This window comes from Ovis aries, chromosome 13 (genome assembly GCF_016772045.2).
Source record: "Ovis aries strain OAR_USU_Benz2616 breed Rambouillet chromosome 13, ARS-UI_Ramb_v3.0, whole genome shotgun sequence".
In the NCBI taxonomy this organism is placed as follows: Eukaryota; Metazoa; Chordata; class Mammalia; order Artiodactyla; family Bovidae; genus Ovis; species Ovis aries.
The window spans coordinates 62,798,030-62,823,995 of NC_056066.1; the positions used below are offsets into that span (position 1 = coordinate 62,798,030).

The window sequence follows — 25,966 nt, forward strand, 5'->3', positions numbered from 1 at the left end:
GGGTCCCTCCTGAGAGCTGGAGGCTCAGCTGGAGGCTCTGCCCTAGGCTCCACAGCTCTGAAGTGGCTCCTAAGGGAAAGGGCCCACCCCTCAAACCACAGGGCCCCCACACATTTCCTCCTTGGGGTCTGCTGACCCAGGACTAGAGCCTGATTCTGGGACCCCAGTGACTGGCCTTACCAGTTTTAGTCAGAAGCCCCTAACAGTCTGGTGCCATGAGGACCCCTCCCTCCACTGAAGAGCTCCGCTGAGTGCAAACCCCGCCAGGAGGCTGGACTTCCTGCCCTGCTCCTTTCCACCCGAATTTCAGAGCTCAGGTTATAAAAGTCTTGTCTTTCTGAGAAACTGGTGACCGAGGCCAGGCAGAGATTCTGGGCAGCCCTATTCTTGGAGAGGTAAGGACAGGGAGGCTAAATTGGGCATTTCTCAAATATTTCTTGAGCACCTACAATAATGTGGGGATGCGGCACAGAGGTCCGTTTCCCAGTTTCTCAGCCAAACTGGGTTTGAATCCAGGGTCCGCAGCTACTAACTCTGTGACCTTGGGTGAACCACCTCTCCTCTCTTTCACCGATTTCTGTAAAATGCGCCTGCTTCAGTGATCCCAGACTATCACAGTAAGGATTCAACAATGCAATGAAGCTCATAAAGCTTCCGGCATGGAGCCTGCTACACAGAAAGGACTCTAGTCTCAGCCAGTATGATTCAAGACTGGTGTGACACGGAGAGAGCTAGTGAGAAGTACTAAGGGCAAGAAGGGAGGAGAGACGCGACTTGGGTGAACTGATTGAGAAAAGTGCCTGACATGGGCACTGGCTAAACACTGGCTGGATGAGGAGTAGATGAGTTTCAAATCACCCCAGTAGCTGAATATAAATAGTTTATGCCATGAATACAAATTTCCCAGTCCAAACTTCACAGCTGCAAGCAAACAAGAAGGTCTCTTTCTCTAGGACCCAATTTAATCACTAGTTTGAGTTCCTGCCATCAAGCAACAAAAACCTGGATGTTGCTGATTCTAGGCAAGGCCAGGATGCTCTCAGGTGCTCCAGAGCAGGCTCAGCCACTTTGGGGGCATCCTGTCCTTGCTCAGGGCCAGCATCTACCCTCTGGATGGCTTCTTCTTGGGCACTGGGGTGGAGGTGTGCTGGCTCTTTAATGGGTCCTGCTTACCCTGGCATGTGCCCTGGAGGGGTCTTCATCCGGCTGGTCTCTGCCTTGCAGTTCCAAAGGCTACATCTCCTGGGCACAGCCTTGCCCACCTGGAGAGCCCCCTGCTGCAGGCTCTGGGGTCCCAGCTATACTCCCTTGGCTGCCTGGGTAGGGCTGAGGTTCCGCAGGCAGGAACCAGTACGAATGTACTGTTGGTACATTTTTACTAGTTGGCAAAAAGCCCTGACTTCAAGCCCCCCAAGTGCCTACCCTGGCCACAGTGGTGCTTCTTCCAGAACCCCTACCCCATGTCCTCTCCTCAAGATTCAGAAACCTCCATGGTTAAACGGGAGTACTACCTCTTTTAATATCTCACACTATCACATAGCCGCGTTAACAGCTATTGGGCACACTACTTGCTAAGTGCTTTGCACATTTTACTGAGTCCATTCCCCACAATAATCTATGACTGTCTCCCATTTTATAGATGAGAAAACTGAGGCACAGAGAGGCCAAATAATCTGCTCAGGGTCACACAGTCAGGAAGTGGCAAAGTCCAGATTGGAAGCCAGCCCATTTGAGGGAAAAGGCCATTTCAGGCAGAAGGAATGGAAAGCACTGACGTGAGATGGTGGGAGGCACAGGTTGTGTTCAAGGACTGGTAGCTCGAGAGCAAGGGGGAGAAGCGAGGAAGGAAAGCTGGAGAGATGGCTCTAGAAGAGGCAGAGCTGGGAGAAGCTGGCAGTGGGTCCCCACTGAGGCCATGGAGGTGGCCGGCGGGGTTCCCAGCCCTGTGTCCCCAGGTCCTGGGCACGAGGATGCTGCGGTTCTGGGGGCCACTGCTCTGCTGGGGGCTGCTGCCCCAGGTCCAAGGCGAAGCCCAGCACTTCGTCTTCATGCGCATCAGCAAGGATCAGCTGGAGACAGGTAAATTTTAAGGGGTGGGTGGTGGGAGGCAGGAGTTCCGGGAAGAGCGGCGGTGGTGGGGGGCAGGTGCGGTGCGGCAGGCGGGGAGGAGTGGCACCACCTCCCTGCTCAAGGCTTTTCCTCCTCTGGCCTCCCCACCAAGCAGCAGCAGAATTTGCCTTCCTTCGCCCACAGCCGACTCCAGCATGCCCTACTCTAACACTTGCTGAGTCACAGCCTTCAGGAGATCCTCCACACTCCTCATCCTGGTTTCCAAGGCCCTGCCTCTCCAGCCTCTTTCACCACTTGCCCTGACTGGCCTTGGAGACTTCCCAGGCTCCTTCCTCTGCTTGAGCTGTTCTTTACCCGTTCTCAATCCCCCAACACGACAGATTCTGATTCGTACCTTAAAGCCAAGGCCTAACAGTCCCAGTGTCTGTCCCAAGAAGCAGGTTTCTTCCACTGGGTTCCCACAGCCCTTTGATGAAGCCTTGTCTATGGCCTTATCCAAGCATATCATACTTGTGATCCTGTCTGTCTGTCTCCCTAAGTCTGCTGTGAGGTCCTGCCTACCCACTCACCTTCTACCCCATTCAGCACGATCCAACCTCACTGACCTTTCTGCTTCATACACCCACCAGGCTCATCACCACCTCAGGGCCTTTGCATGGCCTGTTGCCTCTGTCTACTTTGCTCTCTCCCAGTATCTTGCAATAGTGGATTTCTCCACTTCATTCAGGTCTCAGCTCAAATGCCTCCCCCCTCAAACAGGCTCTCCCAGACCATCGTATCCAAAACTAACTTCCCCCCATCATGCCCCAACTCAACTCCGTTTTATTCTCCAAAAATTGCTTTGCTTGCTCATCTAAGGGCTCAGCTGTTGCCTTTCACTGCCCGTACCCCTACAGTGTAACCACCATGGGGGCACAAGCCACGGGGCTCCTGGTCCCTGAGCCCAGAAGAGAGTAAGCGCTTCATAAGCACTTGCTGCTAAATGACTGAACCGCTGGCCCGGGGCAGGTGCTGGTGGGCAGCTGCTGAATGACTGAATGAAGGGTGAGCCCTGCCCTGAGGAGGGTCTTGTCCTCAGACATTTCAGACCTGTTCTTTAAACACCGCGTCCTGGACCGTGTGACCAGGATCCCTGTGAGGGGGGCTGCAGGTGAAGGCATTGCCATCTTGGATCACATGCCCTTCGTAAGAAAAAGCCTCTCCAAGAAGAGCAGTGGGATTGACCTGCCACTGGTCAGGGGTCTGCTCTCGGGACAGGGCCACTCACCGCTGAGGGAGCTGCTCCAGCTGGGGGGGTGAGTTCCTTCTGGCTTTTCTCCCTGCTCAGACTCAGTTCTCCTCTGTCAAGTGGAACACTGGGTGGGCGATGGGAGCCCCAGTGTCTTTGGAGCTTTTCTCCATCTGGAAAGCCCTCAGCAAGTGCATTTTTGTTGCCCCTAAACCTCTCAAAAGGAAGCTTCCCTGGATGCTCAGATGGTAAAGAATCCACCTGCAATGCAGGAGACCTGGGTTCAATCGCTGGGTTGGGAAGATTCCCTGGAGAAGGTCTTGGCAACCCACTCTCATATTCTTGCCTGGAGAATCCCCATGGACAGAGGAGCCTAGTGGGCTACAGTCTAGGGGGTCACAAAGAGTCAGACATGACTGAGCAACTAAGCACACCTCTCAAAGCCACTTGAAATCCTCCAGGGAACAAGGTAGAATCACAACCAAGGATCTTAGCCGGGCAGCCCTCCAACCCTCCACATTCAGCCTACCCCTGGATATTGCAAACTGGCATAGTGTTTTTGGTTTTGTTTTTTAAATAAATCTGGAGGGTTTTAATAAAAGCCCAGGGTTTCTGATTGTATTGGTTTGCTGGGACTTCTGTGACAAAGTCCAACAAACTGAGTCACTTAAACCACAGAAATCCGGGAGACTGGAAGTCTGAAATCAGGCATCTTCCGAATCTCTCCCCTAGCTTCCAGAGACTTGCTGGCAATCTTTCATTTCCCTTGGCTTGCAGAATCATCACCTGATCTCTGCCTTCATCTTCACTTGGCAATCTCCCCGGGTGTGTGTCTATGTCTGTGTCCAAATTCTCCCTTTTGACAAGGACCCCAGTCACATTAGACAAGAGCCCCACCCTACTCCAGTATGACCTCATCTTAACTCTATCTGCAACAACCCTATTTCTAAATCAGTTCACATTATAAGGTATTGGGGGTTAGGAACTCAATAATATATGAACTAGGGGGAAACAGAACAGTTCAACCCATAATAGAAATTCTCTCCATAACCAAGATCTGGCCCACCTGGCCTGATCTCCCCCCATGACAGTCATGGATGTGGGGTCCTTAGTTCCTAAGTCAGTCCCTAGTCACAACTTCTGGTAAAATAACTATCAGCATAAATGAATGCTGCTTATGTAGGTTGGGGCATGGGTTCCTCCAAGGTCAACCTCGGTAGTCACAGGTATGCCTCCAAATCCACCTCTCAGTGTGAGCAGGGAGAGCCAGAGAGGCCCTGCAATGAGAGTCCAGAAGTTTTCTGATGGGGGTGTAATGGCATGAAAAGTAAGAGCACTAGGGAGGGTGGGGGTGCTTCCCAGAGAGGCCTGGAGGGGGTGCTGGGCCCATACTTGCCCCAGTGAGTGGCAGGCCTGGCCATCACTCACCCCTGCCCATGCATTGGCACCACCTCTGCCCACCCAGCTTAGCACAGGCTTGGAAAGGCCATAGAAAAAAACGCACAAGGTCCAAGTCATACTTCAAAGCTCTTTGGAAGCTTCCACACTGGAGGCAGGCATATAGCCCTTGGGGAGTCTGACCCACCCAGGTCTTCCTCCAGCACTGGAACTTGTTGCTGCTCCTCCAGTTAGCATCAGATGAGTCACCAGCTTATATCTAATATTTAAAAAGAATTCTGAGTTCCTCTGAGCTCAGAGATGCAGGGACCTGAGGCCACCACAGGGAGCAGAAGCCTCATGTCCTCGCTCCTGGATGCTCAGCTGGGCATGTGGTCCCTAGGCAGAAGGCAGTGGGATCACCAGCTGTCTTGCTTTCTCTGACTCCTGCTTGCTCTCGTCTGTTTTTGCAGAATGATTTTATCTGAATTCAGACCTGTCAGATGGGCACAGATAGCTCCTCTACTGTATTCTCCTTTTGTGCAGGGGGGCACTGACACCCAGAGAAAGGAAGGGACTTGCCCACGTCTTCAAGGCTTAGAGGCTGCAACGAGAGCCCACTGTTCTGTAGCCGGGCCGGAGGTCAAGGTAGTGAAAAGTGAAAGTATTAGTTGCTCAGTCATGTCCGACTCCTTGCAACCCCATAGACTATAGCCCGCCAGGCTCCTCTGGCCATGGGATTCTCCAAGCAAGAATACTGGGGTCGGTTGCCATTCCCTTTTCCAGAGGATCTTGTCGACCCTGGGACGGAACCGGGTCTCCTGCATTTCAGGGGATTCTTTACTGTCTGAGCCACCAAGGAAGCCCTGAGGGTCATGGAAGGGGTTGTCCCAAAGCTGCCCCCTCTTTCCCAGTGTCTGCCCCTATTCTAGCCAATACAGAAACACACACTCCACAGAGTCGCAGGGGGCTTACCAGGCAACACAAAAACATCCCCACGCACACTGCTCACAGGTTGGTCATAGAAGATTTCGAAGGACCCGAGGTCACCTTGCAAGTCCTGAGTGACAGCCTGCTGCAGGTCACGTTGAGAAGCAAACTGTACCTCTCACTCCAGAGGTGGGTGTGTGCGCTGGGTGGGCGTGTGCTTTCTCCCCACCTCTCTCGGTTCCAGGCAGCCGTGCAAGACTAGCAAAAGCCTGCTGCCTGTGTCACTGTAAGGGTCACAGTAATCCTTGAAACTTGGGCATGTTTCAAAGTCATTTTTCCTTTTTTTCTAAATATTTATTTATTTGGCTGCATCAGGTCTTAGTTCCTGCACGTGGGATCTTCATTGTGGTGCCCAGGCTTCTCTACTTGTGGCTCAAGGGCTCGGTAGTTGCAAGCATGCAGTCTTAGTTGCCCCGTGGCATGTGGGACCTGAGGTCGCTCACCAGGGATTGAACCCACGTCCCCTGCATTGGAAGGCAGATTCTTAACCACTGGCCCACCAGGGAATTGCCCAAAGTCATTTTTTTCTGATGGAAAAACTGTAGGAGAGGGACCCGCCTACACAGTGACCCACACGGTGAATCTGCAGCAGAGGCTGCGATAAACCCTCTGACTTCCATGTCAAGGGACACGTGTCATCTGGAGTAAAAGGCGGACGCTCTCATGGGATGATCCAAGGAGGGTCTGGTTCAAGCTCACCCTGAGGCCCAGCACACTGGAACTCGGCTTGAGCAAGGCCATCCGTCCTCTTGGCTCATCCACAGAGAGTTGCTGCCCTTGCCTGTTGTGAGTTCACTGCCAGTCTGAGAGCTCAGACCACCCACTAAGCGGTGGAGGATATGCCATCCTGGGGTTGTAAACACCGCAGACAACAGAGGGAGCGATACGGGCAGCCTTGGCACATGAAACAGGAAATCTCCTTGCATTGCCCTTAGGAACATCCAATCTCACCAATAAACAAAATTATTTTTGTAAAATATGGCATTTTTTCGTTTAGATTCCCTCTCTAATTGAAATGTGAGTGACAAGAAATATTTCTTTGATAGAGATGCTGCCACAGAGAAATAGATCTCTGTTATATGAGAAAAATATCATCGCCCTTATAATGATGCACAGTAAAAATGCAGACCCTTGGCCTGGCGGGGACTGTAGTAAACTGAAGCGCACGTGGCCCACGTCCAGCTCACATCAGCCACCCTGTGAGGACACTGGCCCAGAGCTGCCAGATCTTTTAGGCTTTTCCAAAGTTGGAATTCCGTGTTTTTCATGCCACCTCCTAGCTTTTCACTTGAGCCTTCCAGACAACGGCAGGGCCCCACCTGCCGGTGAGTTCTGGACTCCGTCTTGGGCTGCGACTTGGAGCCTGCCCGGACACGCTGTGCCTACAGGATCCTGCAGCTCAGAGTCATCAAGAACATCCGCATCGGGGCTCGGCTGGAGCAGACGGGGAACAAGACCCACGTGGCCTCTGAGGAGTGCCACACCCCACCAGGGTACCTGAGCATCGAGGTTCTGGAGCAGTGAGTACCTCCTCCCTTCCTGTGCTCAGCCCTCCAGTGAGACTCCAGGCTGGGGCTGCCTCACCCCAGCCCAGGTTGTCAGGGACAGGGTCAGCTCCAAGGCCACCAGCTGTGCACACCGTCCATCAGCATCTCCTGCCCCCGTGTTGAGTGTTATGGTCAAAGTGTGCATCCATGCAGGTCAAATCTTGGCTCAGCTGCTTCCTAACACTGGGAGCCCTGGCCAAGCTATTTGACTTCCAGGAGCCTCAGGTTTCTCGCCAATAAACAGTATCACTCAGAGAACCCTGGCCGCCCCAGGTGGTTGTCAGGGAGAGATGAGCTAACCTATGTGAGCTGCTGAGCACAGAACATGCCACATAAAGTGGCCACTGCCTGTGACTCTTTTTTAAAAACTATGTATGTATGTAGGTATGTATTTTTGGCTGTGTCGAGTCTTAGTTGCAGTACGCAGGCTCTAGAGAGCATGGGCTTAGTTGCCCAGTGGCATGTGGGATCCTAGTTCCCTAATCAGGAATCAAACCCAGGTCCCCTTGGAAAGTGGAGTCTCAACCACTGGGCCACCAAGGAAGTCCCCTACCTATGACCCTTAGTATACCTAACACAAAAGCCACCTCCTCCAGGAAGCCTTCCATTGACCTCCACTGCCAGCTGTGATCTCTCCCTCTTTGAAAATCCCAGAGAACTTTATCAGAGAGAGAAATAAAGCGACAGAGGCAGAGGGAGACTCACGAAGAAATAAAGTTGAGGAGGACAAAATCTGGGAGAGAGAAAGCAAAAGGCAAGAAGGGGAGAAAACAGACAGGAAAGTGAAGAAGAGGGGAGAGGTGAGAAGAGGGACCCCAGGCTGGGAAGGAAGCAGCCATCCAGAGCCTACTTGTTACACAGACCCACTGGGGCCTCCTCTGCCCTATCTGGACTACCCCCTCTGGCCTCAGTTTCCCCTTCCATGTGTCTGAGACCCCATCTGCTCTCCACACCCCTAGGATGAACCCCCTCCTGGTGAACGAAGCTCTGCAGTTGGTGACAGGTGTCCTGGACGAGGCATTGCCCTTCCTCCTGCAGAAGATAGTAAGTTGCTGTTTGTCCCTGCCCCCTGAAAGAGGGGTGTGACTCCTAGGTCGGCCCCTTGACCTCACCCCAACCTCAATGATGACCCCCTCATGCCTTTGCTCCAGGTGTGCCCCACTGCCACAACCCTGCTCAACTCGCTGCTGGAAGACCTGTTACACATCACTCTGCGTTCGTAGCTCCTCGCCAAGGGGAAGTGGGGCTTATCTGCTGTCCCTCAACTGCATGCCAGGAACTCATCTAGGCTCTGGGAATATGATGGGAAATAAAACAGACAAAGCTTTCACATGGGGAGCTTACTTCCTGTGGATAGAGGGAAGGGGCATCATTATGTCTTATCACCTTGATAACTCATTTCCCACTCTGAGCCTCAGTTTCCCAATCTGTAAAATGGGATTAACCACAACCTCACAGAATGGACCATTGTGATAACACATATAATCTGGCAGAGCTATGGCTCATTAAATGTTCATTGTTACAAGATGCTCAGGCCATCCCACAATAAACATAAAGCTAAGCAGAGAAGGAAAAGGAATTTCTACTGCTTCGCAGCCTCCCCACACCCTTCCATCCATCCCCCTGGGAGGCTGGGGCCCAGCCTCCATTTCCTCGTTGCAGCCCCAGCCAGCTCGGGCCCAGAAGACTTCCAGTACTATGTCACCACCACAGAATTCACGGAAGAGGCCATCCTGATGAAAGTCCAGGTGAGTCAGCCCCTGGGCAGGGCAGACCCTCTGGGGACATCCACGGGTCTGGGGGAGGATGGGCACGGAGGAGAATGAGGAGCAGGTGGGTCAGCAGGACAGGAAAATTTGAGTGACTAGAAAGGAGGCGCTGTTAACAAAGTCACTGAGAAAGGGTTGGAGTTACTTGAGCAATAAGCAAGGAAGCAAAGCTGGGTTCAAAACCCAGCTTAAGAAAGTCACTTCAGCCCTCTGGGCCTCGTTTCCTTACCTTTCAATGGTTTCCACCACCCAGTGCTATTGTGAGCTTGAAATGTGCCTATAAGTGTTCAGCACTGTGTCTGGCACATAGTGAATCCTTCACATATTAATTGTAGCCAGTTTTTGGCCAGGGAAGTTGTACTCACTGAATTTCTCCTTCCTTCTTCATTTTTCTGAAGCTTGTGACCCCCTGCGGTCCAGGCCAGAGAGTCCCAAGGCCTGACCACCTGGCCCCCAAGCCCCTCCCAAAATTAGCCCAGGGCAGCCTGGCAGACCTGGTCTTTTCCCTGGAAACCTACAATGACATCCTGTCCTGCCTGTACACCAGCAAGGAGATCCATGTGAGCCCCCAGGACCCCATGGTGAGTGCTTAAAGAAGAGGAGTATATTACTTTATTGCTCTATTTTTCACATGAAGAAACTGAAGCCCAGCTGGCAGAAGTACCTTTCTGGTGAGTCCAGATGAGTCACTTCCTCTCTCTGGACCTCACCTGGAGAACTCCTATTCATCCTTCAGAACACAGCATAGAAATTGCCTCCTCTAGGAAGACTTCCTTGAACACCCAGGCCCCTTTGGTTTTCCTCTCTTCATAACATTTATTCTGCAAATATGTATTGTAGGCCTACTGTGTGCCATGCCCTGTACACACAGGGTCTCTGCCCTTGAAGAGGTCAAAGTCTATCGGGGGAATAGAAACTAAACAAGAAAACAGTCAGATAAATAAAATAACGTGTCTATTTATAATGAGCAGAGCAGTGGATAAGCAAGTGACTGGTGGAGATGAGAGGACTGCCCTGGACACTGAGGTCAGTAAAGACATCTCTGAGGAAGTGGCCTGAATGGTAGCAAAGAGGCACACACACACACAAGTCTACAGGAAGAGCAAGTTCCCAGGGTCAACAAGTGGGTCAAAGGAGGGAGAAATCCAGATCGATCACTGCTCAGCAGCCCCCAGCGTCTCCCCATCACACTCTGAATAAAATCCAGTCTCCTCCCCGCAGCCCTGGAGCCTTGTGCGGTCTGGCCCCGCCCACCTCTCTAGCCCCGCCCACCCACTAGACTCCAGTGGAGTCTAGGCTGGACTGGCGCTCACCTCAGGGCCTTTGCACACACTCTGTCCCTACCTGGAACACTCTTCCCTCCACCGTTGTTCTTAGTGCAAAATATCATCACCTCAGAGAGCCACTCTCTGGCCACCACATCTAAACATCTAAAGTAAGCTTTTTCTCTCTCTACCCTGTCTATTTTTTTCTCTTCAAAATATAGATCAAACTGTGTATATGTGTATGAGTAAAGTTACATGTGCAAAGTCATATATATATGTACATATGTAATATATACACATAAACACACATACGTACATTTGTGTGTTCATTTCCTTAGCATCGCGTGTTCACTGTCTCCCTCATTTTGAGGATGGGGACCATGAACAGTATACTCTGTGAATACTCTGTATACTCTATACACAGCGAGTGCTCAGTAAATATTGAAATACAGAATCCCAAGATCCATATCTGAACGAAATCTAGTGTTATTGCTGCATTTTTTACACGAGGAAACCAAGGACCAGACAGGGCACGTGACCTCCCAAGTCACCCAGCAGGTAGGATCGGGGCTAGAGCCAAGACTCCTGCTTCCCCACGCTGCTCCCTCCTTTCCACACAGGTGGCAGCTCTAAGTCTGGATATGAACCCTGTGATTCCGTGTTCACAGAAATTCGTACACCAGTGGGTACATATGCAAGGGTGATCTTTGCAGCTTCACTTGTTACAGGGTGAAAAATAAAGTTAAACTAGGAGCCCATCAATAAGGAACTGATAAAAAAAAAATAAGTCATATTATGGTGGTATATGGTGGAATACCAGGCAGCTGTTTAAAAGAATGGCGTTGCTCTACAGGTACTGATGTTGAGAGGAATAAACAACGTGCAGGACCATGTGGTTAGAATGTTCCCATCTATTCATTCCTCTGTGTGTGTAGAAAACAGTCTGTCAGGATATACTCCAAAATATCAATAGCAGTTATCCTTGAGAATAGGATTTAGGGGAAAAGGGGAAAAAGTGTTCGGAAGGACTTTTAATTTTTACTGTATACATGTTACAGTGTTTGCTCTGGTGATTTATGATTTTCGAAAATCAACAGAGTACAGATAAATACATGATAAAGCAAGTGCAGGAAAACGTTAATAGAAGAATCTAGGTAATAAGTATCCAAATGTTCTCTATACAATTCTCTCAACTTTGCTGCATGTGTGAAAATTTTCACATGGTACTTGCCTGGGGGTCCAGCAGCTGGGAGTCCACGCTCCCAATGCAGGGGGCCCAGGTTGGATACCTGGTGAGGGAGCTAGATCCTTTGTACCACAACTAAGAGTTTGCATACCGTAACTAAAGATCCTGTGTGCCACAACTAAAACCTGGTATAGCCAAATAAATAATAACTATTATTTTTTAAAAGAAAGAAAATTTTCACAATAAAACATTGGCCAGGGGTGGGGGGTGGGGGTGGGGGAATCATTGAAACAGTAATGTCAGCCTTTCCATGTAATTCATGGTGAGAAGCCAAATGAATGGCTCCTCCTGTGCTGAGACTGCGGTGTGTCGGGGGTACCTTCAGCTGGGGACAATTACATCTCACTGAACCCCACTGACACCCCTCCCAACCCATGAACCTGCTCAGAAAGGATCTGCAGGATTCTAAAGGCCAACGCATATCTTGCCCATTTTCCAGGCTGCCAACCTCATCCAGCTATTGTCACTGAGCACACTGGAGCCTGAGCCCAAGGTGGGTGTGTTGCCTGCTTCTCCCCCAGCACCTCGGGCAGGATCTCAGGAAAGATTCTAGAACAGAGGACAGGATTGGGCCACACAGACACGTTGCATTCGGCCAGATGTTCCTACTGTGGACTCTGGAAATCACTGTACCTTCTTCACAAGTGATTAAAAGAGACAGTTCACTTAGCTCATTGTCCCACCCAGGTGACATGGCCCTGTGGCTGTCATAATTCACTATTGAATAAAAAAAACCCAACCCTGCTAAGGCATACCCAAGCACATGGCAGATAGCAGTGAGCAGACTGTGCGCCAGACCACTCCACCTACTTCAACACAATCCTTGAAAAGCCTGCCCTCTCACCCGCTTTTGACACTTGTGCAAACTGAGGCTGAGCAGAGTGACTTCACTTGCCCACACTCACATTGCTCAATAAGAGGAAGAACCAGGATTTGTTCTGGTCCCAGACTCCAAGATCCATGCTCAGCATCCTCTCTCCAAAGGCTCTGAGAACACAGAATAATGACAATAACCATTAATAACCAATAAGCAGACAGGGCTTCCTTGGTGGCTCAGATGGTCAAGCATCTTCCTGCCGTGCAGGAGACCTGGGTTCGATCCCTGGGTCAGGAAGATACCCTGCAGAAGTGAATGGCAACCCACTTCAGTTTCCTTGCCTGGAGAATCCCATGGACAGAGGAGTTCATGGGATCACAAACAGTCGGACACGACTGAGCGACTAACACACACACACACACAATAGATAACAATAGTGCTACTAGACGCAAAGTTCCTTTCTAAACACTTTACATTGACTGACTCACTTAATCACCACAACAACCTGATGAGGTAGGTATGATTATTATCCCCATTTTATTGGGCTGGCCAAAAAGTTCATTCATTCCAAAAGCTGTTATGGAAAAACCCAAATGAACTTTTTGGCCAAGCCAATGCAAGCATGAAAGTTGAGGCACAGAGAAGTTAAGAAAGTTGTCTCAGACCACACAGTTTAGAAGTAGCAGAACTAGACTCTGGCTCCAAAATCTATACTCTTATCTGCTTTGCATGCCCAGGAAAAGGGGGATGACATTTCACATCAGAGGAGCTCAGGGAGGGTAAGTGACCTTCCCAAGGTCACACAGCAAGTTGCTACAGAACTAGACCCTGACTCCTAAGATGGCCTTGTTCCCGTCCTTCCCAGCTAGGGGCTAAGGAATATGGTCTTCTGTCCCAGCCGGCACCTTCTCTCCTTTCACCTTCTTTAGACTTCTGATCAATCCAGAGGGAACGTGGGAGTGACCATCAGCATCCCTGACCCTCCCATCGTCCACCTTGACGGCCACACAGCCTCCGTCATCCAGCCAGGCTCCCTGGTGCTGGTGGGGTCCAGCAACACCTCCCCCGTCTCAGTTTCCTGGGTGAGTAAGCCTCAAAGTTCTTTGTTCCCTAAGGAGCTGGGGGCCACTTGAGGGCCCCTCTAGGGCCAGCTGACTGAGGCAGCGTGACAGAGGGCAGTGGCAAACCTCGCCGCCATGACATCTGCTAACATTCCATAGCTGTGCCTGCTGTGAGAAAATTAAAATACTTTCACACCTGCTCCCCTAAGTCCAGCCCCCGTGCTCCCCAGAGATCTCTTCAGCAACTACAGAGTTTTGCCTCTGACACCCTCTTGAGTCTCTCTTCTGGACATGGCTGCATTGAAACCCTTGTCCACAAAACCAGGAGAAAACGCAGAGAAACAGAGTTCATGGAGGGCTAAATGTGGTTGTATTCTCTGCTCCCCAAGAGAGAGGTGACCCAAGCTAGAGAGGGCTGGATCCTGGGAGGAATTCTGGGGAAGACAGCTCCATCGAAGTTTCAGCCCCTCTATCCCGAGCCCCGCTGGGGTTCCTGCTTCCCACTCCACAGACCTTGAAATTGGGAAGGTGCTGTGGGACACGACTGAGCAACAAAACAACAACTGCAGGGCAGAAAGGTCTCTCCACTGTAGGTGAGCTTAGGGCCATCTGGTGTATGCAGCTGGATCCTGGGAACTTAGCTGGCATGATTCCCTGGACCAGACATCAGTCATCTCCGGCTGGCAGTGAAAATTCTGGTTTCTGGTTTAGGGGGTAACCGTGTGAATTATGGAGGCCCAGGGACAACCCCCTCAAAACCAAGAGGTCCTCTGGCTTCCAGCTAGTGATTCCACCACAAAATGACTCATTGCAAAAGGCCTTCCCTCCACTGAGCTGAGCTTCCGCCTCCCCTCATATCCAGCCCTGGCCTCCAGGAGCACCCAGCACCGCCCCCCCTACCCCCCCCCACCACTGTACTCTCTCCCATGGCAACACCCACACATTTGTGGTCTGAACTCACAGGAGCCAACAGCTGGGGCTGGGGAGAGGATGGGGTGAGGGGGGCTAGCCCTGGATAATGTAAGGTGTTCAGTTCAGTTCAGTCACTCAGTCGTGTCCTACTCTTTGTGACCCCATGGACTGCAGCACACCAGGCCTCCCTGTCCATCGCCAACTCCTGGAGTTTACTCAAACTCATGTCCATTGAGTCGGTGATGCCATTCAACCATCTCATCCTCTGTCGTCCCCTTCTCCTTCCGCCTTCAATCTTTCCCAGCATCAGGGTCTTTTCAAATGTAGGGTGAGGGTGCAGGAAATCCTTCCATCTGGAATATGAATTCCTCTCCTGTTCTGACCTAATAATCTGCACTCCTCATAGAAACTCGTTTCAAATGCTGTGTTTTCCTCGAAAAATCAGGAATTAAAACTCCAATTCACTCCAAACAGGTAAACATTTTTGTGTGGGATGTTCAGGAAAAAATGAGGGGGTTAACAGGGAGTGTGGAAGGAGAGAGTGTGGTTTCGGGGTGCAAGGCTCCCAGCTCACTGTCAGTTGAATGGAGCCGTTGAGAGGAGGTGGGAAGGAAAGTGGCAGGCCGGGGGAGGGGTGTTGTGATATGAAGTCATTGAACAGTGCACCCTTCTCCCACCCCAAGCAACTGCCATGACCTAAAAGGGTGATCTCTTTTCTCTGGTAGCAATACAGTCATCCTGGGCCCTTACCCCGCTGGCCTTGAAACGCAGGTGAGTCTCTTTCCTTATCCTTGGCCTCTCATGGTTCTGAAGCACCCACCCGCAGGCCTGAAAGAAGGCCCTGAGTCGTGGGGGTGGGAAGCCTCACTCGCTTTCTGGGTGATCTCATCCTGCCCACGGGGGTGGGGAGAACCCTCAGAATGTCAACTTGTCCATTTCATTCTTTCATCCATTTAACAAGTTGGTCCCCTTGCAGATCTGGCCCTGGGGTTTTCTCTCGCCCAACCAGTTTCCTGGACTGCCCTGCAGAGAAGCAAAGAATCTTACTGTGACCTGGAGTGAGGCGACCCTTTTTCAGGGCCCCCAGTGTTCCCCAGTCCCTTCACGAATCTGGTCGTCTGGCTCCAATGCCCTTTAATAGTGGAGTTCCCAGGACTCCTCCTGGTCTCCTGTGGGCACCTGGACACTGGAGTCCCCCCATTCCCATGGTCGGAATCTGCCAAGCCAGCAGAAGTGACCTTCCTGTTCCTCTTTCATTCCTTGTAGAAAGAACGTCTAGAGGCCCTTCTCTTCGAGCTTCTGAACTGGAGGGTCCTGCCCCGTCACAACAGTGAGCGCCACTGTGTTCCTACTCAGGCCAGCATTCCACGCGGCTGGGAGCCGCATCAGCCATGCCTGCAGCCCCACACAGACAGCTGGCTTCCACGCTTGAGAACTGCAGAGACCCTGAAGTCTGGGGGTGGGGGGGGGGTGGCAGATGGGGGGTGGGAGAGGGGCTACCTGTGCCCTCCTTTTCTTTGCTCGGGCTGCTAGTGGTAACAAGAGCTCAGAGTGGGGCGAGGAAGGGCTTCATAGGGAGGTGGGGGTAACATGACGGAAAGTAAGAAAAGGAGAGGCCCTCAGAGGTGGTGGAGCCCACAGCTCAGCGTTCCTACACCTGCAGGGGCCAGGTAGGTAACCCAAAGGAAGCAGCCCAGATCAGGCCTACGGAGAACATGTCCCACCTTTAGCGGGCAGCTAGCACTCAGCTGGGGCTTCCCAGGTGGCTCAGTGGTAAAAGAACCCGCCTGCCAATGCAGGGGACAGAAGAGACTCAGGTTCGATCCCTGGGTCAGGAAGATCTTCTGGAGGAGGACATGGTAACCCACTCCAATATTCCTGCCTGGAGAATTCCATGGACAGAGGAGCCTGGCGGGCTGCAGCCCAGGGGGTCCCAGAGTTGCTCAGTCAGACACGACTGAGCAACTGAGCACGCACGAGCACTCAGCTCAAATGAGAGCAGGGAAGACATGTTTTACCTTTGAGAGACGCCAGAAAGCTGAACTTTTTGAGACATCGCCTCCATCTTAGATAACAGCAACAAAATCAAACTTTCCCAAAACACCCTTGTCTTAGTTTGGGTTTCCTGGGAAGCAGACCCTGAGGCAACAGAGTGCAGGCAGCAGGAAGTGGTCCCAGGAAGATGGAGGGGTGTGGCAAGTGAGTCTTCCAGAAATGCAGCACGCACGCAGTCAGGCTCTTCTGCCCCATGGCACTCATGGCTGCCCTCTCCTTCCACCTCCCCTGATCTGGTCTATCTACCCATCACTGTCTACCCAACACCTGCTGCCCATCACTTGTCTACCCACGTGATTATTTAGCCATTGCCTATGACCCAGCCAGAGGGTGAGCTGCCGGAGGGCAGGGATCCCTGGTCTTTGTTTTTTGTGTTCCTATACCTTGTCCAGTGCCTCCCACCGAGGAGACCCTCAGAAAGTATTAATACATGTAGGATAAACAGTTCAGACCTCACTCACCTCTGAGAAATCACCTGGCTCAGCCTCCTCCTCTTTCAGAGAGACCCAGAGATGTCCCCCGTGGAATTACCCAAGGGCACTCTGCAAGTCTCTGGCAGATCTGAGCCCAGAACCCTGGCTCTTTGTTTCCCTGACATGAGCTTTCCTCTGTGCTCCAACTCCAGGACTCAAGTTAGGACTTCAGAGTAAAGCCAGAGAAGCAGAGCAGGGCTCAAATGCCAAGCAGATTGAAGGGTTTACCGTCTGTTCTGTGGCCTATGGTAGCCAAGGAAGGTTCTGGGCATGAAGTGAGCCAATTCATTTTCAAGAAGGGGAACCAACTGGAGGTGGATGGTAGTTACAGACAGTCCAACAAGGCAGCCAGAGGCCAGGTGGGCAAGGGTTAGTCGTGTCCGACTTTTTGTGACCCCATGGACTGTAGCCTGCCAGACTCCTCTGTCCATGGAATTCTCCAGGCAAGAATACTGGAGTGGGGTGCCATGCCCTTCTCCAGGGGGTCTTCCTGACCCAGGGATTGAACCCAGGTCTCCCACATTGCAGGCAGTTTCTTTACCATCTGAGCCCCCAGGGAAGCCCCCAGGTGGTCAAGGATGCAACTTTCTCTGGAAAAGCAGGAAGGAGGACACACCCAGTGCCACAGACACCTGCCCACAGCACATTGAGCTCCCCCGCCCTCCCCTCTTGCAGACCTGCTCAGAAAACAAGGCCTCCTGCTGCCCAACATCAAGGGCATCTCCTTTGACCAGGCGCGAATGGAGCCCTCCAAGGTAAATGATGGGAAAAGGAGCTTCCCGGGGCCCACATGGGAGGTCAGAGCTACAGGAGCCAAGGGGTCCTACAGGTGCTTGTCCCCATCCTGCAGAGGGGGACGCTGAGGCTCCGGCAAAGGTGGTGCTCCCTTGACCTTCCTCATCTCACTGTCTGTTCACAGCCGTACTGGGTGAGCTGCCCCACTTACAGATGAGGAAGCTGAGGCTCTGGGAGCGGGATTCCCCATGAATCCCTCCAGGAGCCACACCCCTGGCTCTCTGAGAGCCTCTAGGCCTGACACAGGCGATCTGAACAATTAGCTCCATCAAGTTGACGCTATTACTTCTCCCATTTTACAAAAGAAAGGTAGAGAAACTTGCCCGGGGCAGCAGAGCTAGGATTCCAACTGGAGTTCATCTGACTTCAAAGCCTGTACCCTTAGCCTGGACCACCCACCATGCTAGAACTGGGTATCCTGACCCCCAAAACAGGGCTGCTGCCTCTTGCACCTGCTATCTGAATGCCAGGAAGGGGAGATGCTGCCAGAGACCAGAGGGCAGGAGAAACCAGCAGAGGAACCACGGAGGTGGTTCCATCAGCATTTGCCAGCTCTGAATCTGCCCCCAGAGTCGCCTCGCCCCTTCAGCCCTCTGCCCTTCCCTCTGCGGGTGAACCTGAGAAGAGGCTGATAGGAAAGGACAGAGCTTAGAGATGCCCTTCATTTCTTTGTTCCTGCCTTAAACAGCAGCACAGGAAGGGATGCTGGGTGCAAGGCAGAAAGAGAATCACAGAACCTCCTGGCTGTACAACCTCAGGCAAGCCACTAGAATCTCTCAGCCTGTTGTCTCTGTGTAATGGAGAGAAAGATAGTTCTCCCCCTGGGCCAGAAGTGAGGGCTCCCCTCACAAACAAGAGCAACCACTGAGGCCAACATTTGACATAATGTGACCCACCACCCCAGGCATACAGTTCGAGCTTCAGGACCACCAGTTATGCCCAGTCCTGGACCCAGCACTCCCAGTTCCCAGTCCTGACATTCAGGAAACACTAGGAATCTGCTTTCAAGGGCCAGAAGTTACTGAGCAGGAGGCAGGAAGGGACAGCAGCAGTTCCTATCACAAAACCCCAGCTCCTCGCCTGCGCTGCTCCCCACCCCCAGCCTCAGACTCCACCCTAGATTCAGCCCAGGGTGGCCCTAGTTGGGAAGGGTCGGCTTCAGGTGACCCTAGCAGGTCAGGGCTGGAAGGGCCACTAGAGGTAACATCGGGGCCCGCCTGCTCAAAAATGATGCCACAGATCCTGGCTGTTGGGGCCAGAACCCGGAAGAATAATCAGGGCATAGCCGCTACAGCTACCACATAACCAGACCTATACGGGCAGGGGGACTTCCTAGTGGCTTAGTGGTGAAGAATCTGCCTGCCAGTGCAGGAGATGCGGGTTTGATCCTTGGGTCAGGAAGATCCCTTGGAGAAGGAAATAGCAGCCCATTCCAGTATTTTTGCCTGGAAAATCCCATGGACAGGGCTATATTCCATGGAGTGGCAAACAGCTGGACATGACTTAGCAACAAAAGAACCATAACAGCAACCGAGAGGCAAGGGGAGAACCTGTGGGTGGGCTCAGTGGCTTACTCATTAATTCACTTCTAGACTCTCCTACACTGTCAAGTTGATGGCATCGTGTGCAGCTCTAGCACCTATACTCTAGTGTACATGAATGACACCACCTAGAGTTGGACAGTGCACAACCTGTGCATCCTTCCATGGCTGCCCTCATCACTCACTCATTAATTCAGGCAATAAATGTGACTGGCTGCTCTGTGCTTGGCCCTGCGCTGAGTGATGCTGAGATACAGATGAGTTAGACCCAGGGCATAAACCTTCCAGGAGCTCCTATTCTTGTGGGGGGAAACGGTGCAGGAATGGATGGATTCCAGCAACATGGTCAGGTCTGGCAGAGGTTTGAGCATTGTGGGTGGGAACAAGTGAAAGGCTCCAATCCACCTCAGGGCGACCCAAGCAAGACAAACCCCAATGCTACAAAAATATGAGAGTCACCTTGATACGCAGGCTTTCAGGACAAGCCCCAAAGACTGGTCTGCCCTTTCACTCACAAACATTCCCGAGACCCTCCTCCCCCTCCACTCTATCCCCCTGGCCAGTCGGTTCCTGACTGTGCCCTCTGGCCACCAGGGGAAGGCATGTCCTCAGGGCATACAGTCCCTCTCAGGCGTGGCAGGAGCAGCCTCGGGGAGAGCTGGCTTTGTGCGCGGTGTGGACTGAAGGGACGCATCTCCCTGCTTCTATCCACAGGACTACCTGCTGCTGACCGTTCCGAAGGAATAACCAGTTCTTGCTGAGAGCCAGTCTCTCCCCTCAACCACAAGTGCTTCAGGCCCTTGAGAGTGCAAGAATGGCTACAGTCACAGTGGAAAATCACAGTTGCAGTAAAGATGATTCTTGCTTGAAAAGTCTAGTTCTGAATTTGTTAAGGGGTTCTGGGAAGTGGCCAGGCTGTTCTGAAATGTTTCAATGAAGGGATTGTCTCCCTGGCCATTCTTGTTTTCCCTTAGCCCCTCAGAGGGGTATTCTGAACTCTGTATTCAGCGTCTTAGATGGTGGAAGTGCCTCAAAAAATGGAAAAGGGGCTTGAACCCCGAAAGCCTAGCCCCTGAGAGGATGGGGTGTGGAAAGGATGGGAGGAACAGGCGCACACAGGAAAGCTCCCCTGCTCAAGAGGGAGGAAGGGAAAGGAAGCAGGAAAGAGAGTCCCTAAGAAGAGAGGGACCAGAGGAGACAGATGTTTGGGAAGCCCTGAGCTGAGAGAGAAGCAGGCAGACCCCCACGCAGGTGAGTGCTTGTGAGACGGCCACACTTCAGAGCTCCCCTGGCCTCGAAGGCATGGTGAGCAGCAGAGCGATTTTCATGTGCCCAAGAGCAGGGAGAGAGCAAGGAGAGCCAGGGAGAGCAGGAAGAGCAGGGAGGGAGCCCAGGGGAGAGAGCCAGAAGCATCCTCACCACCAAACTGCCAGCCCCATGTGGCCCAGGCAGAGCAAAGCAGCAAGCAGAGAAAAGCCAGGCACCAGAGGGCTTTGCAGTCTGAACTGTAAACGGCACCGTGGTTGCCAAGAATGGAGGGATGGCCAAGCAGAGGGACGCCCCCTCCCACACCTGGGCACCTGTCAAAGCCCACAGCAGGTTGGGCCCTGCCCCAGAAAAAGGCAGATGGGGGAAAACTTCAGACTCTTATAGAGACTCATAGCAGGCTCTGTCTTGAGAATGAATAGGTAGTCAGCTGCCCAGGAACCCCAGCTGGCCTGTGAAACTGGAGAAATTGCTGGGGAGGCCGTCCTGGGAGCTGATTCTCTACCAAGCAGCCCAAATTATGGGGGGAACTCACCAGTCTGCTGCAGGGTCCCTGATGGTAGGAGGAGGTGGGAGCCCAGAGCAGACTACTTGTGAGTCCTTTACCTGACTCCTCGACCTGTTTTACAAGCCTCACCTTGAAGGGAAAAAGTCCCCCACAGGAGCCCTCAGTGCAGGAGCCATCAGGAGGACCTCGGGCAGGAGGGCAGGACCGTCCTGCTCTTGGACCTCACCCTTGATGTGTATATGACACACTTAAGATAAGGTGGAGGCTGGAACACGCTTTCCCAGAGGAGACGCGAAACTTTACCCCCAGCCCAGAATTTTCCCACCTGTGTGTGACCATATCGCCTGGCACAAGATAGATACTGGGCACAAAATGATTGAATGGAGACTCCCTCAGGACCCTGGCTTGCTTGTCAGCAGGAATGACCTGTCCAAGCAGGAGAGAGCCTCTCCCTCGAGGCTTCGAAGATCCTCATTCCTCGCCTATGGCTTTACCAGAGGCATGTCACTCTGCAGTCTGCAGACACTGTTATCCCATTAAACCTCATGATAACACTGGGTGCTCCCTGATACGGTGTGAGATCACTCCCATCTGCCAGCAGGGCAACACCACTTCTGATGCTAGAAGTCAAGACAGGGGCTCCAAAGACCACCCTCCTGCTCCCTCCACCCCATATGGTCCCTCCCTGCCACCACCCCCATCCCAGGCCTCGAAGCTCAGCTAAGGAGCAAACAGCCCAAAACACCTCCTCCACTCACCTGCTCTGGTGACCTAAGATCTTCCCCAAAAAGAACCCCCCTGAAGGTCTTCTTAAGAAATACATCTTTTTAAGAAGTGATTTTCAATTTTTCAAGGCTCATGATCCATGTCTTCAAATAAAAGCTTAAAAGAAATCTGCTACATAAAACAGATGACAAGGGAGCTCCTCTGATAGAATGAGACAGGGGGCTGGACCTCTGCCCTCTCTCATCCCACTTTCTAATCCCCAAAGTGGGCACCTCTGAGAAGCCTCTATGCCCCATGGAGTGAAGTCATTGAGTCACCCAGGAGGGAGGCCATCAAGAATCAAGAGTGTTGAGGGACATGACACAGGATGGACATGTTTTGACCAACTGGGAAAATAGCCTAAAGAATGGGAAGAGGTTTATTGGAAGAAAGAAAGGGGCCCAGAAGGAGGAACATGGAAGGCACTCACTCTTCCCCACCCCGACCACCACTCCCCAGTTCAGGGCTCTGATTCCTCCACACCCAGTCCAACGCCAGGTCCAGTCCTGTGGTCCTACTTCCTAAATAGTTCTCAGATCCACCAGCAGTACCACACTGAACAAGGCTTCTACCATCTCTCACCTGGCTTATTCCGGCTGCCTCCCACCTGGACTCCAAGTTGCAGCCAGAACAGACTTTTCCAAACAGAAATCGAATCATGTCACTTCCTGGTTAAAACCCAGAAGAAAATCCGTGGTCTTCACCACGGCCCACAAGGCTCTTCCTGACTGGCCCCAGGTCAGCCCTCCATCCTCCTCAGTTTCATCGGCCTGTGAGTTGCTTAAACACACCAGATCTTCCTTACAGCAGGCTGACCCAAGCTGTTCCCTCTCCCTCAGCCCCTCACCCTGTCTTGGGTGGTTTCTTCTCATTCTTTAAATCAACTTAGGAACCATCTCCTCTGAGAGGCCCTCAACTACTGCCATCTCAGGCTTCATTTCTTTCAAAACTCTTAACGCAACTTGTCCTTTATTTCACTGAATTTTATTAGCCTGTTTACTTGGTCTGTGTCTGTCTCTCTGACTATAAGTCATGAGGGGAGAGACCATGGCGCATTAATGCATTCATGGTGCCTGGTACATAGCTGGTGCTTAATAAATGTCTGAGGAATACATAGATAGATGAACTGATGGATGGATGGATGGATGGTTGAACTCTCCTTGCCTCACATAAGGCTGTCACTTTACACACTCAGAGCCACTGTGTTATCTGACTCCCATAATCCCCCATGAGTAGCAGGCAAGGAACTGGTAGCTGATTTGACAGTCAGGGAGAGAAAGTGAGGCTCTGAGAAGTTGACCCATTCATTCATTCAACCATTACTTCATTTGTTCCATGTTTACTGCACACTGAGTGGAGACAGGGATGTACAAGATAAGTGAGACACGCCCCAGCCCTCAAGATATCACAGACCAGTGGCACGAGAAGACAAACGGCGCGTCCTAGGTCAAGGCTTTGGTTTCAAGCACATCTGCCCTGCCACTTTTGTAGAGGAATAGCAGCTTCTCTGAGCCCCGGTCTCTTCATCTCTAAATGGGGATGTGGGTGATGGTAATGTGCTGCTGCTGCTGCTGCTGAATGCGGGTCGGTGTAGGGACAGAAAGCATTTTTTGATGCTTATTAACAGGGGCTTGGTGGTTGTGGTCACAGTCTTGTATCTTTTCAGTGTGATTTCCATGACATGATCCTCTCTCCATCTCAGGCAAAGCTAGATCCACCCACTCCCCAACCCCTACACCCGTAAAACCCAAGCTGGCTGGTATGTAAAATGCCATCAGAGCAACACCTGTAGCTATGTATGGAGCCAACTTGTTGCACTTTCAAGCAGCAAAATGTAGCCCATGGATGGTAAAGTCACTCAGTGAGAAAGCAGCAAAAACAATGTGTAGCCCCTCAGGGAATGAATGAAAAACTCCTCTAGGCATAGACATATTCAGCTTTGACTATAAACAAACCATAGGCCTAACAGATTGACGTCTGTGGGGCAACTGGGTGGAAAAGAAACAGAGTCAAAACAAAGACATCTGCAAACATGTCTTAAATACTTAACCTTTTGAAACCGCTCATGCATTTGTGACAAGATATATTCACATTTATCATTGTAGTAGGATGTGTCAACAAAACTCTGTCCTCCCATTGAAAGTAAAAACTCTAGTGACATTAAAATGTCTCTGAAGTGAAGTGAAGTCGCTCAGTCATGTCCAACTCTTTGCGGCCCCGTGGACTGTAGCCTACCAGGTTCCTCTGTCCATGGGATTTTCCAGGCAAGAATACTGGAGTGGGTTGCCATTTCCTTCTCCAGGGGATCTTCCCGACCCAGGGATCGAACCCGGGTCTCCTGCATTGCAGGCAGATGCTTTACCCTCTAAGCCACCAGGGAATTGATAAAACGTCTCTATGCCTGCCTTAATTCTCGTAAAAGCATTATAAAGAATCCAATATTTCAGTTAAAAAAACCCAAATCCATGTTTGGTTATAGCAAATAAAGTATAAATAGTTGTCAAAGTCTAGGAAAATGGTATAGAGTCTGAGAGAAAGGTAGACCAAAAAAAAAAAAAATCTGAAAAAACTGATGCAAAATTACATCATGATGATGATGATAGTAAATTACGGAATACTCTGGAGATGGCAACAGCAACCCACTCCAGTACTCTTGCCTGGAGAATCCCATGGATGGAGGAGCCTGGTAGGCTGTGGTCCATGGGGTTGCGAAGAATCTGACACGACTGAGTAACTTCGCTTTCACTTTTCACTTTCATGCATTGGAGAAGGAAATGGCAACCCACTCCAGCGTTCTTGCCTGGAGAATCCCAGGGACTGGGGAGCCTGGTGGGCTGCCGTCTATGGGGTCGCACAGAGTCGGACACGACTGAAGTGACTTAGCAGCAACAGCAGCAGCATATAGGCCAAGGGGCTTCCCTGGTAGCTCAGAAGGTAAAGAATCCACCTGCAATGCAGGAGACTCATGTTCGATCCCTGGGTCAGGAAGATCCCCTGGAGAAGGGCATAGCAACCCACTTCAGTATTCATGCCTGGGAAATCCCATGGAGAGAGGAGCCTGGTGGGCTATGGTCCATAGGGTCGCAGAGTCAGACACAACTGAAGCAATTTAGCACACCCACACACATATATGCCAAGCATGCTGCTAATTGTTTGACATATTCACCTCATTTGATCCACAAGGCAACCCTATGATAGGTACAATATTATCCCTACTTTATGGATGAAGAAACTAAGGCACAAAATAAGTTGGATGACAGCCCAAGGCCACAGAAGAGTAAGTAGCTGAACCAGAGTTCACAGACAGGTCTGTCTGGCCCCAAAGCCTGTGCACAGAAATTTTGCCTTTTCCTAAAACACTAACCTTTCACCTTTGATAAATCACAGAGCTCACTGAAAATCTCATGAAAGATATGTACCCTAAAAATGAAAATTAACCTAAATTTTACAAGCAACTGAAGAGTTCAGGGAGGTAAGTCCCCTACAGGAGGCCTCTGTGAATTGCCATTGCTGGCAAAGATCTGAGAGCAAGTGCACGAGAGAAGGAAACTGAGGAAGGAAAGCCACACGTGGCTGACAAGTCCAGGGGACGAGATGACACAGACAAGCATATATGCAGACAAACATACAAGTATGCACACGGCTGTGCGCATGTCACTAAAAAAAACACCTATGGGACTTCAGTGGTTAAGAATCTGCCTGGCAACACAGGGGACATGGGTTCAATCCCTGGTCCAGGAAAATACCACATGCTGCAAGGTAATTAAGCCAGTGCCCCACAACTACTGAGCCTGCGAGCCACAACCGCGGGAAGCCCATGCGCCCTCGTGCCCCTGCTGTGCAACGAGACGCACTGCGATGAGACACCCACACACGCAACTAGAGAGCAGCCCCTCCTGCCACAACTAGAGAAACACCACACACAGCAACAAAGACACAGCACAGCCATAAATAAATGAATACTCTTTTTTAAAATACCTATGAAAGGTCAAAAGCCTGATGCCAACCATGGCTCAGCCAGTCCTATTAAGACACCTTCACAAAAAGGTCATTAAGAATTGGTCTCTGCTTTATCTTCTGGAACTGTGATCCAGCCAAGACTTGGCCGGACCTGAAAGAGCCCTACCCTTCAAGAATCAGCAGGTCAAATCACTTAGAGCTTGGGAACAAACATGTCCTGTGTTCAGCCTGATAAACCATACTTGCCAGAAACACTTTCCCAAGAATCCTGGATTAGCAGAATTCAAAGGCTGCTCCACCTCCGAAAGTTCAAGGAAGGAG

At 51.4% G+C, this 25,966-nt stretch overlaps 1 protein-coding gene across 1 annotated transcript; it reads left to right on the top strand.

The window, feature by feature from the left end:
* The first annotated feature begins 1,970 nt into the window (after nt 1–1,970).
* LOC101108675 (uncharacterized) lies at nt 1,971–19,893 on the top strand. Its single transcript, XM_027976450.1, has 15 exons — nt 1,971–2,079; nt 3,149–3,365; nt 5,690–5,794; nt 7,054–7,185; nt 8,172–8,256; nt 8,364–8,427; nt 8,875–8,960; nt 9,380–9,562; nt 11,932–11,985; nt 13,239–13,391; nt 14,689–14,756; nt 15,008–15,053; nt 15,549–15,612; nt 17,486–17,565; nt 19,861–19,893. Exons 1-15 carry the CDS (start codon nt 1,971–1,973, stop codon nt 19,891–19,893), a joined length of 1,479 nt encoding a protein of 492 aa, XP_027832251.1.
* The last annotated feature ends 6,073 nt before the right edge of the window (nt 19,894–25,966 follow it).

Bases quoted from the DNA above. Each gene is read 5' to 3' on its own strand.
- LOC101108675 (XM_027976450.1), top strand. From the start codon at position 1,971: ATGCTGCGGTTCTGGGGGCCACTGCTCTGCTGGGGGCTGCTGCCCCAG. The intron at 7,186-8,171 runs GTGAGTACCTCC...CCACACCCCTAG, and splicing joins AGCATCGAGGTTCTGGAGCA to GATGAACCCCCTCCTGGTGA. The intron at 8,961-9,379 runs GTGAGTCAGCCC...ATTTTTCTGAAG, and splicing joins CCATCCTGATGAAAGTCCAG to CTTGTGACCCCCTGCGGTCC.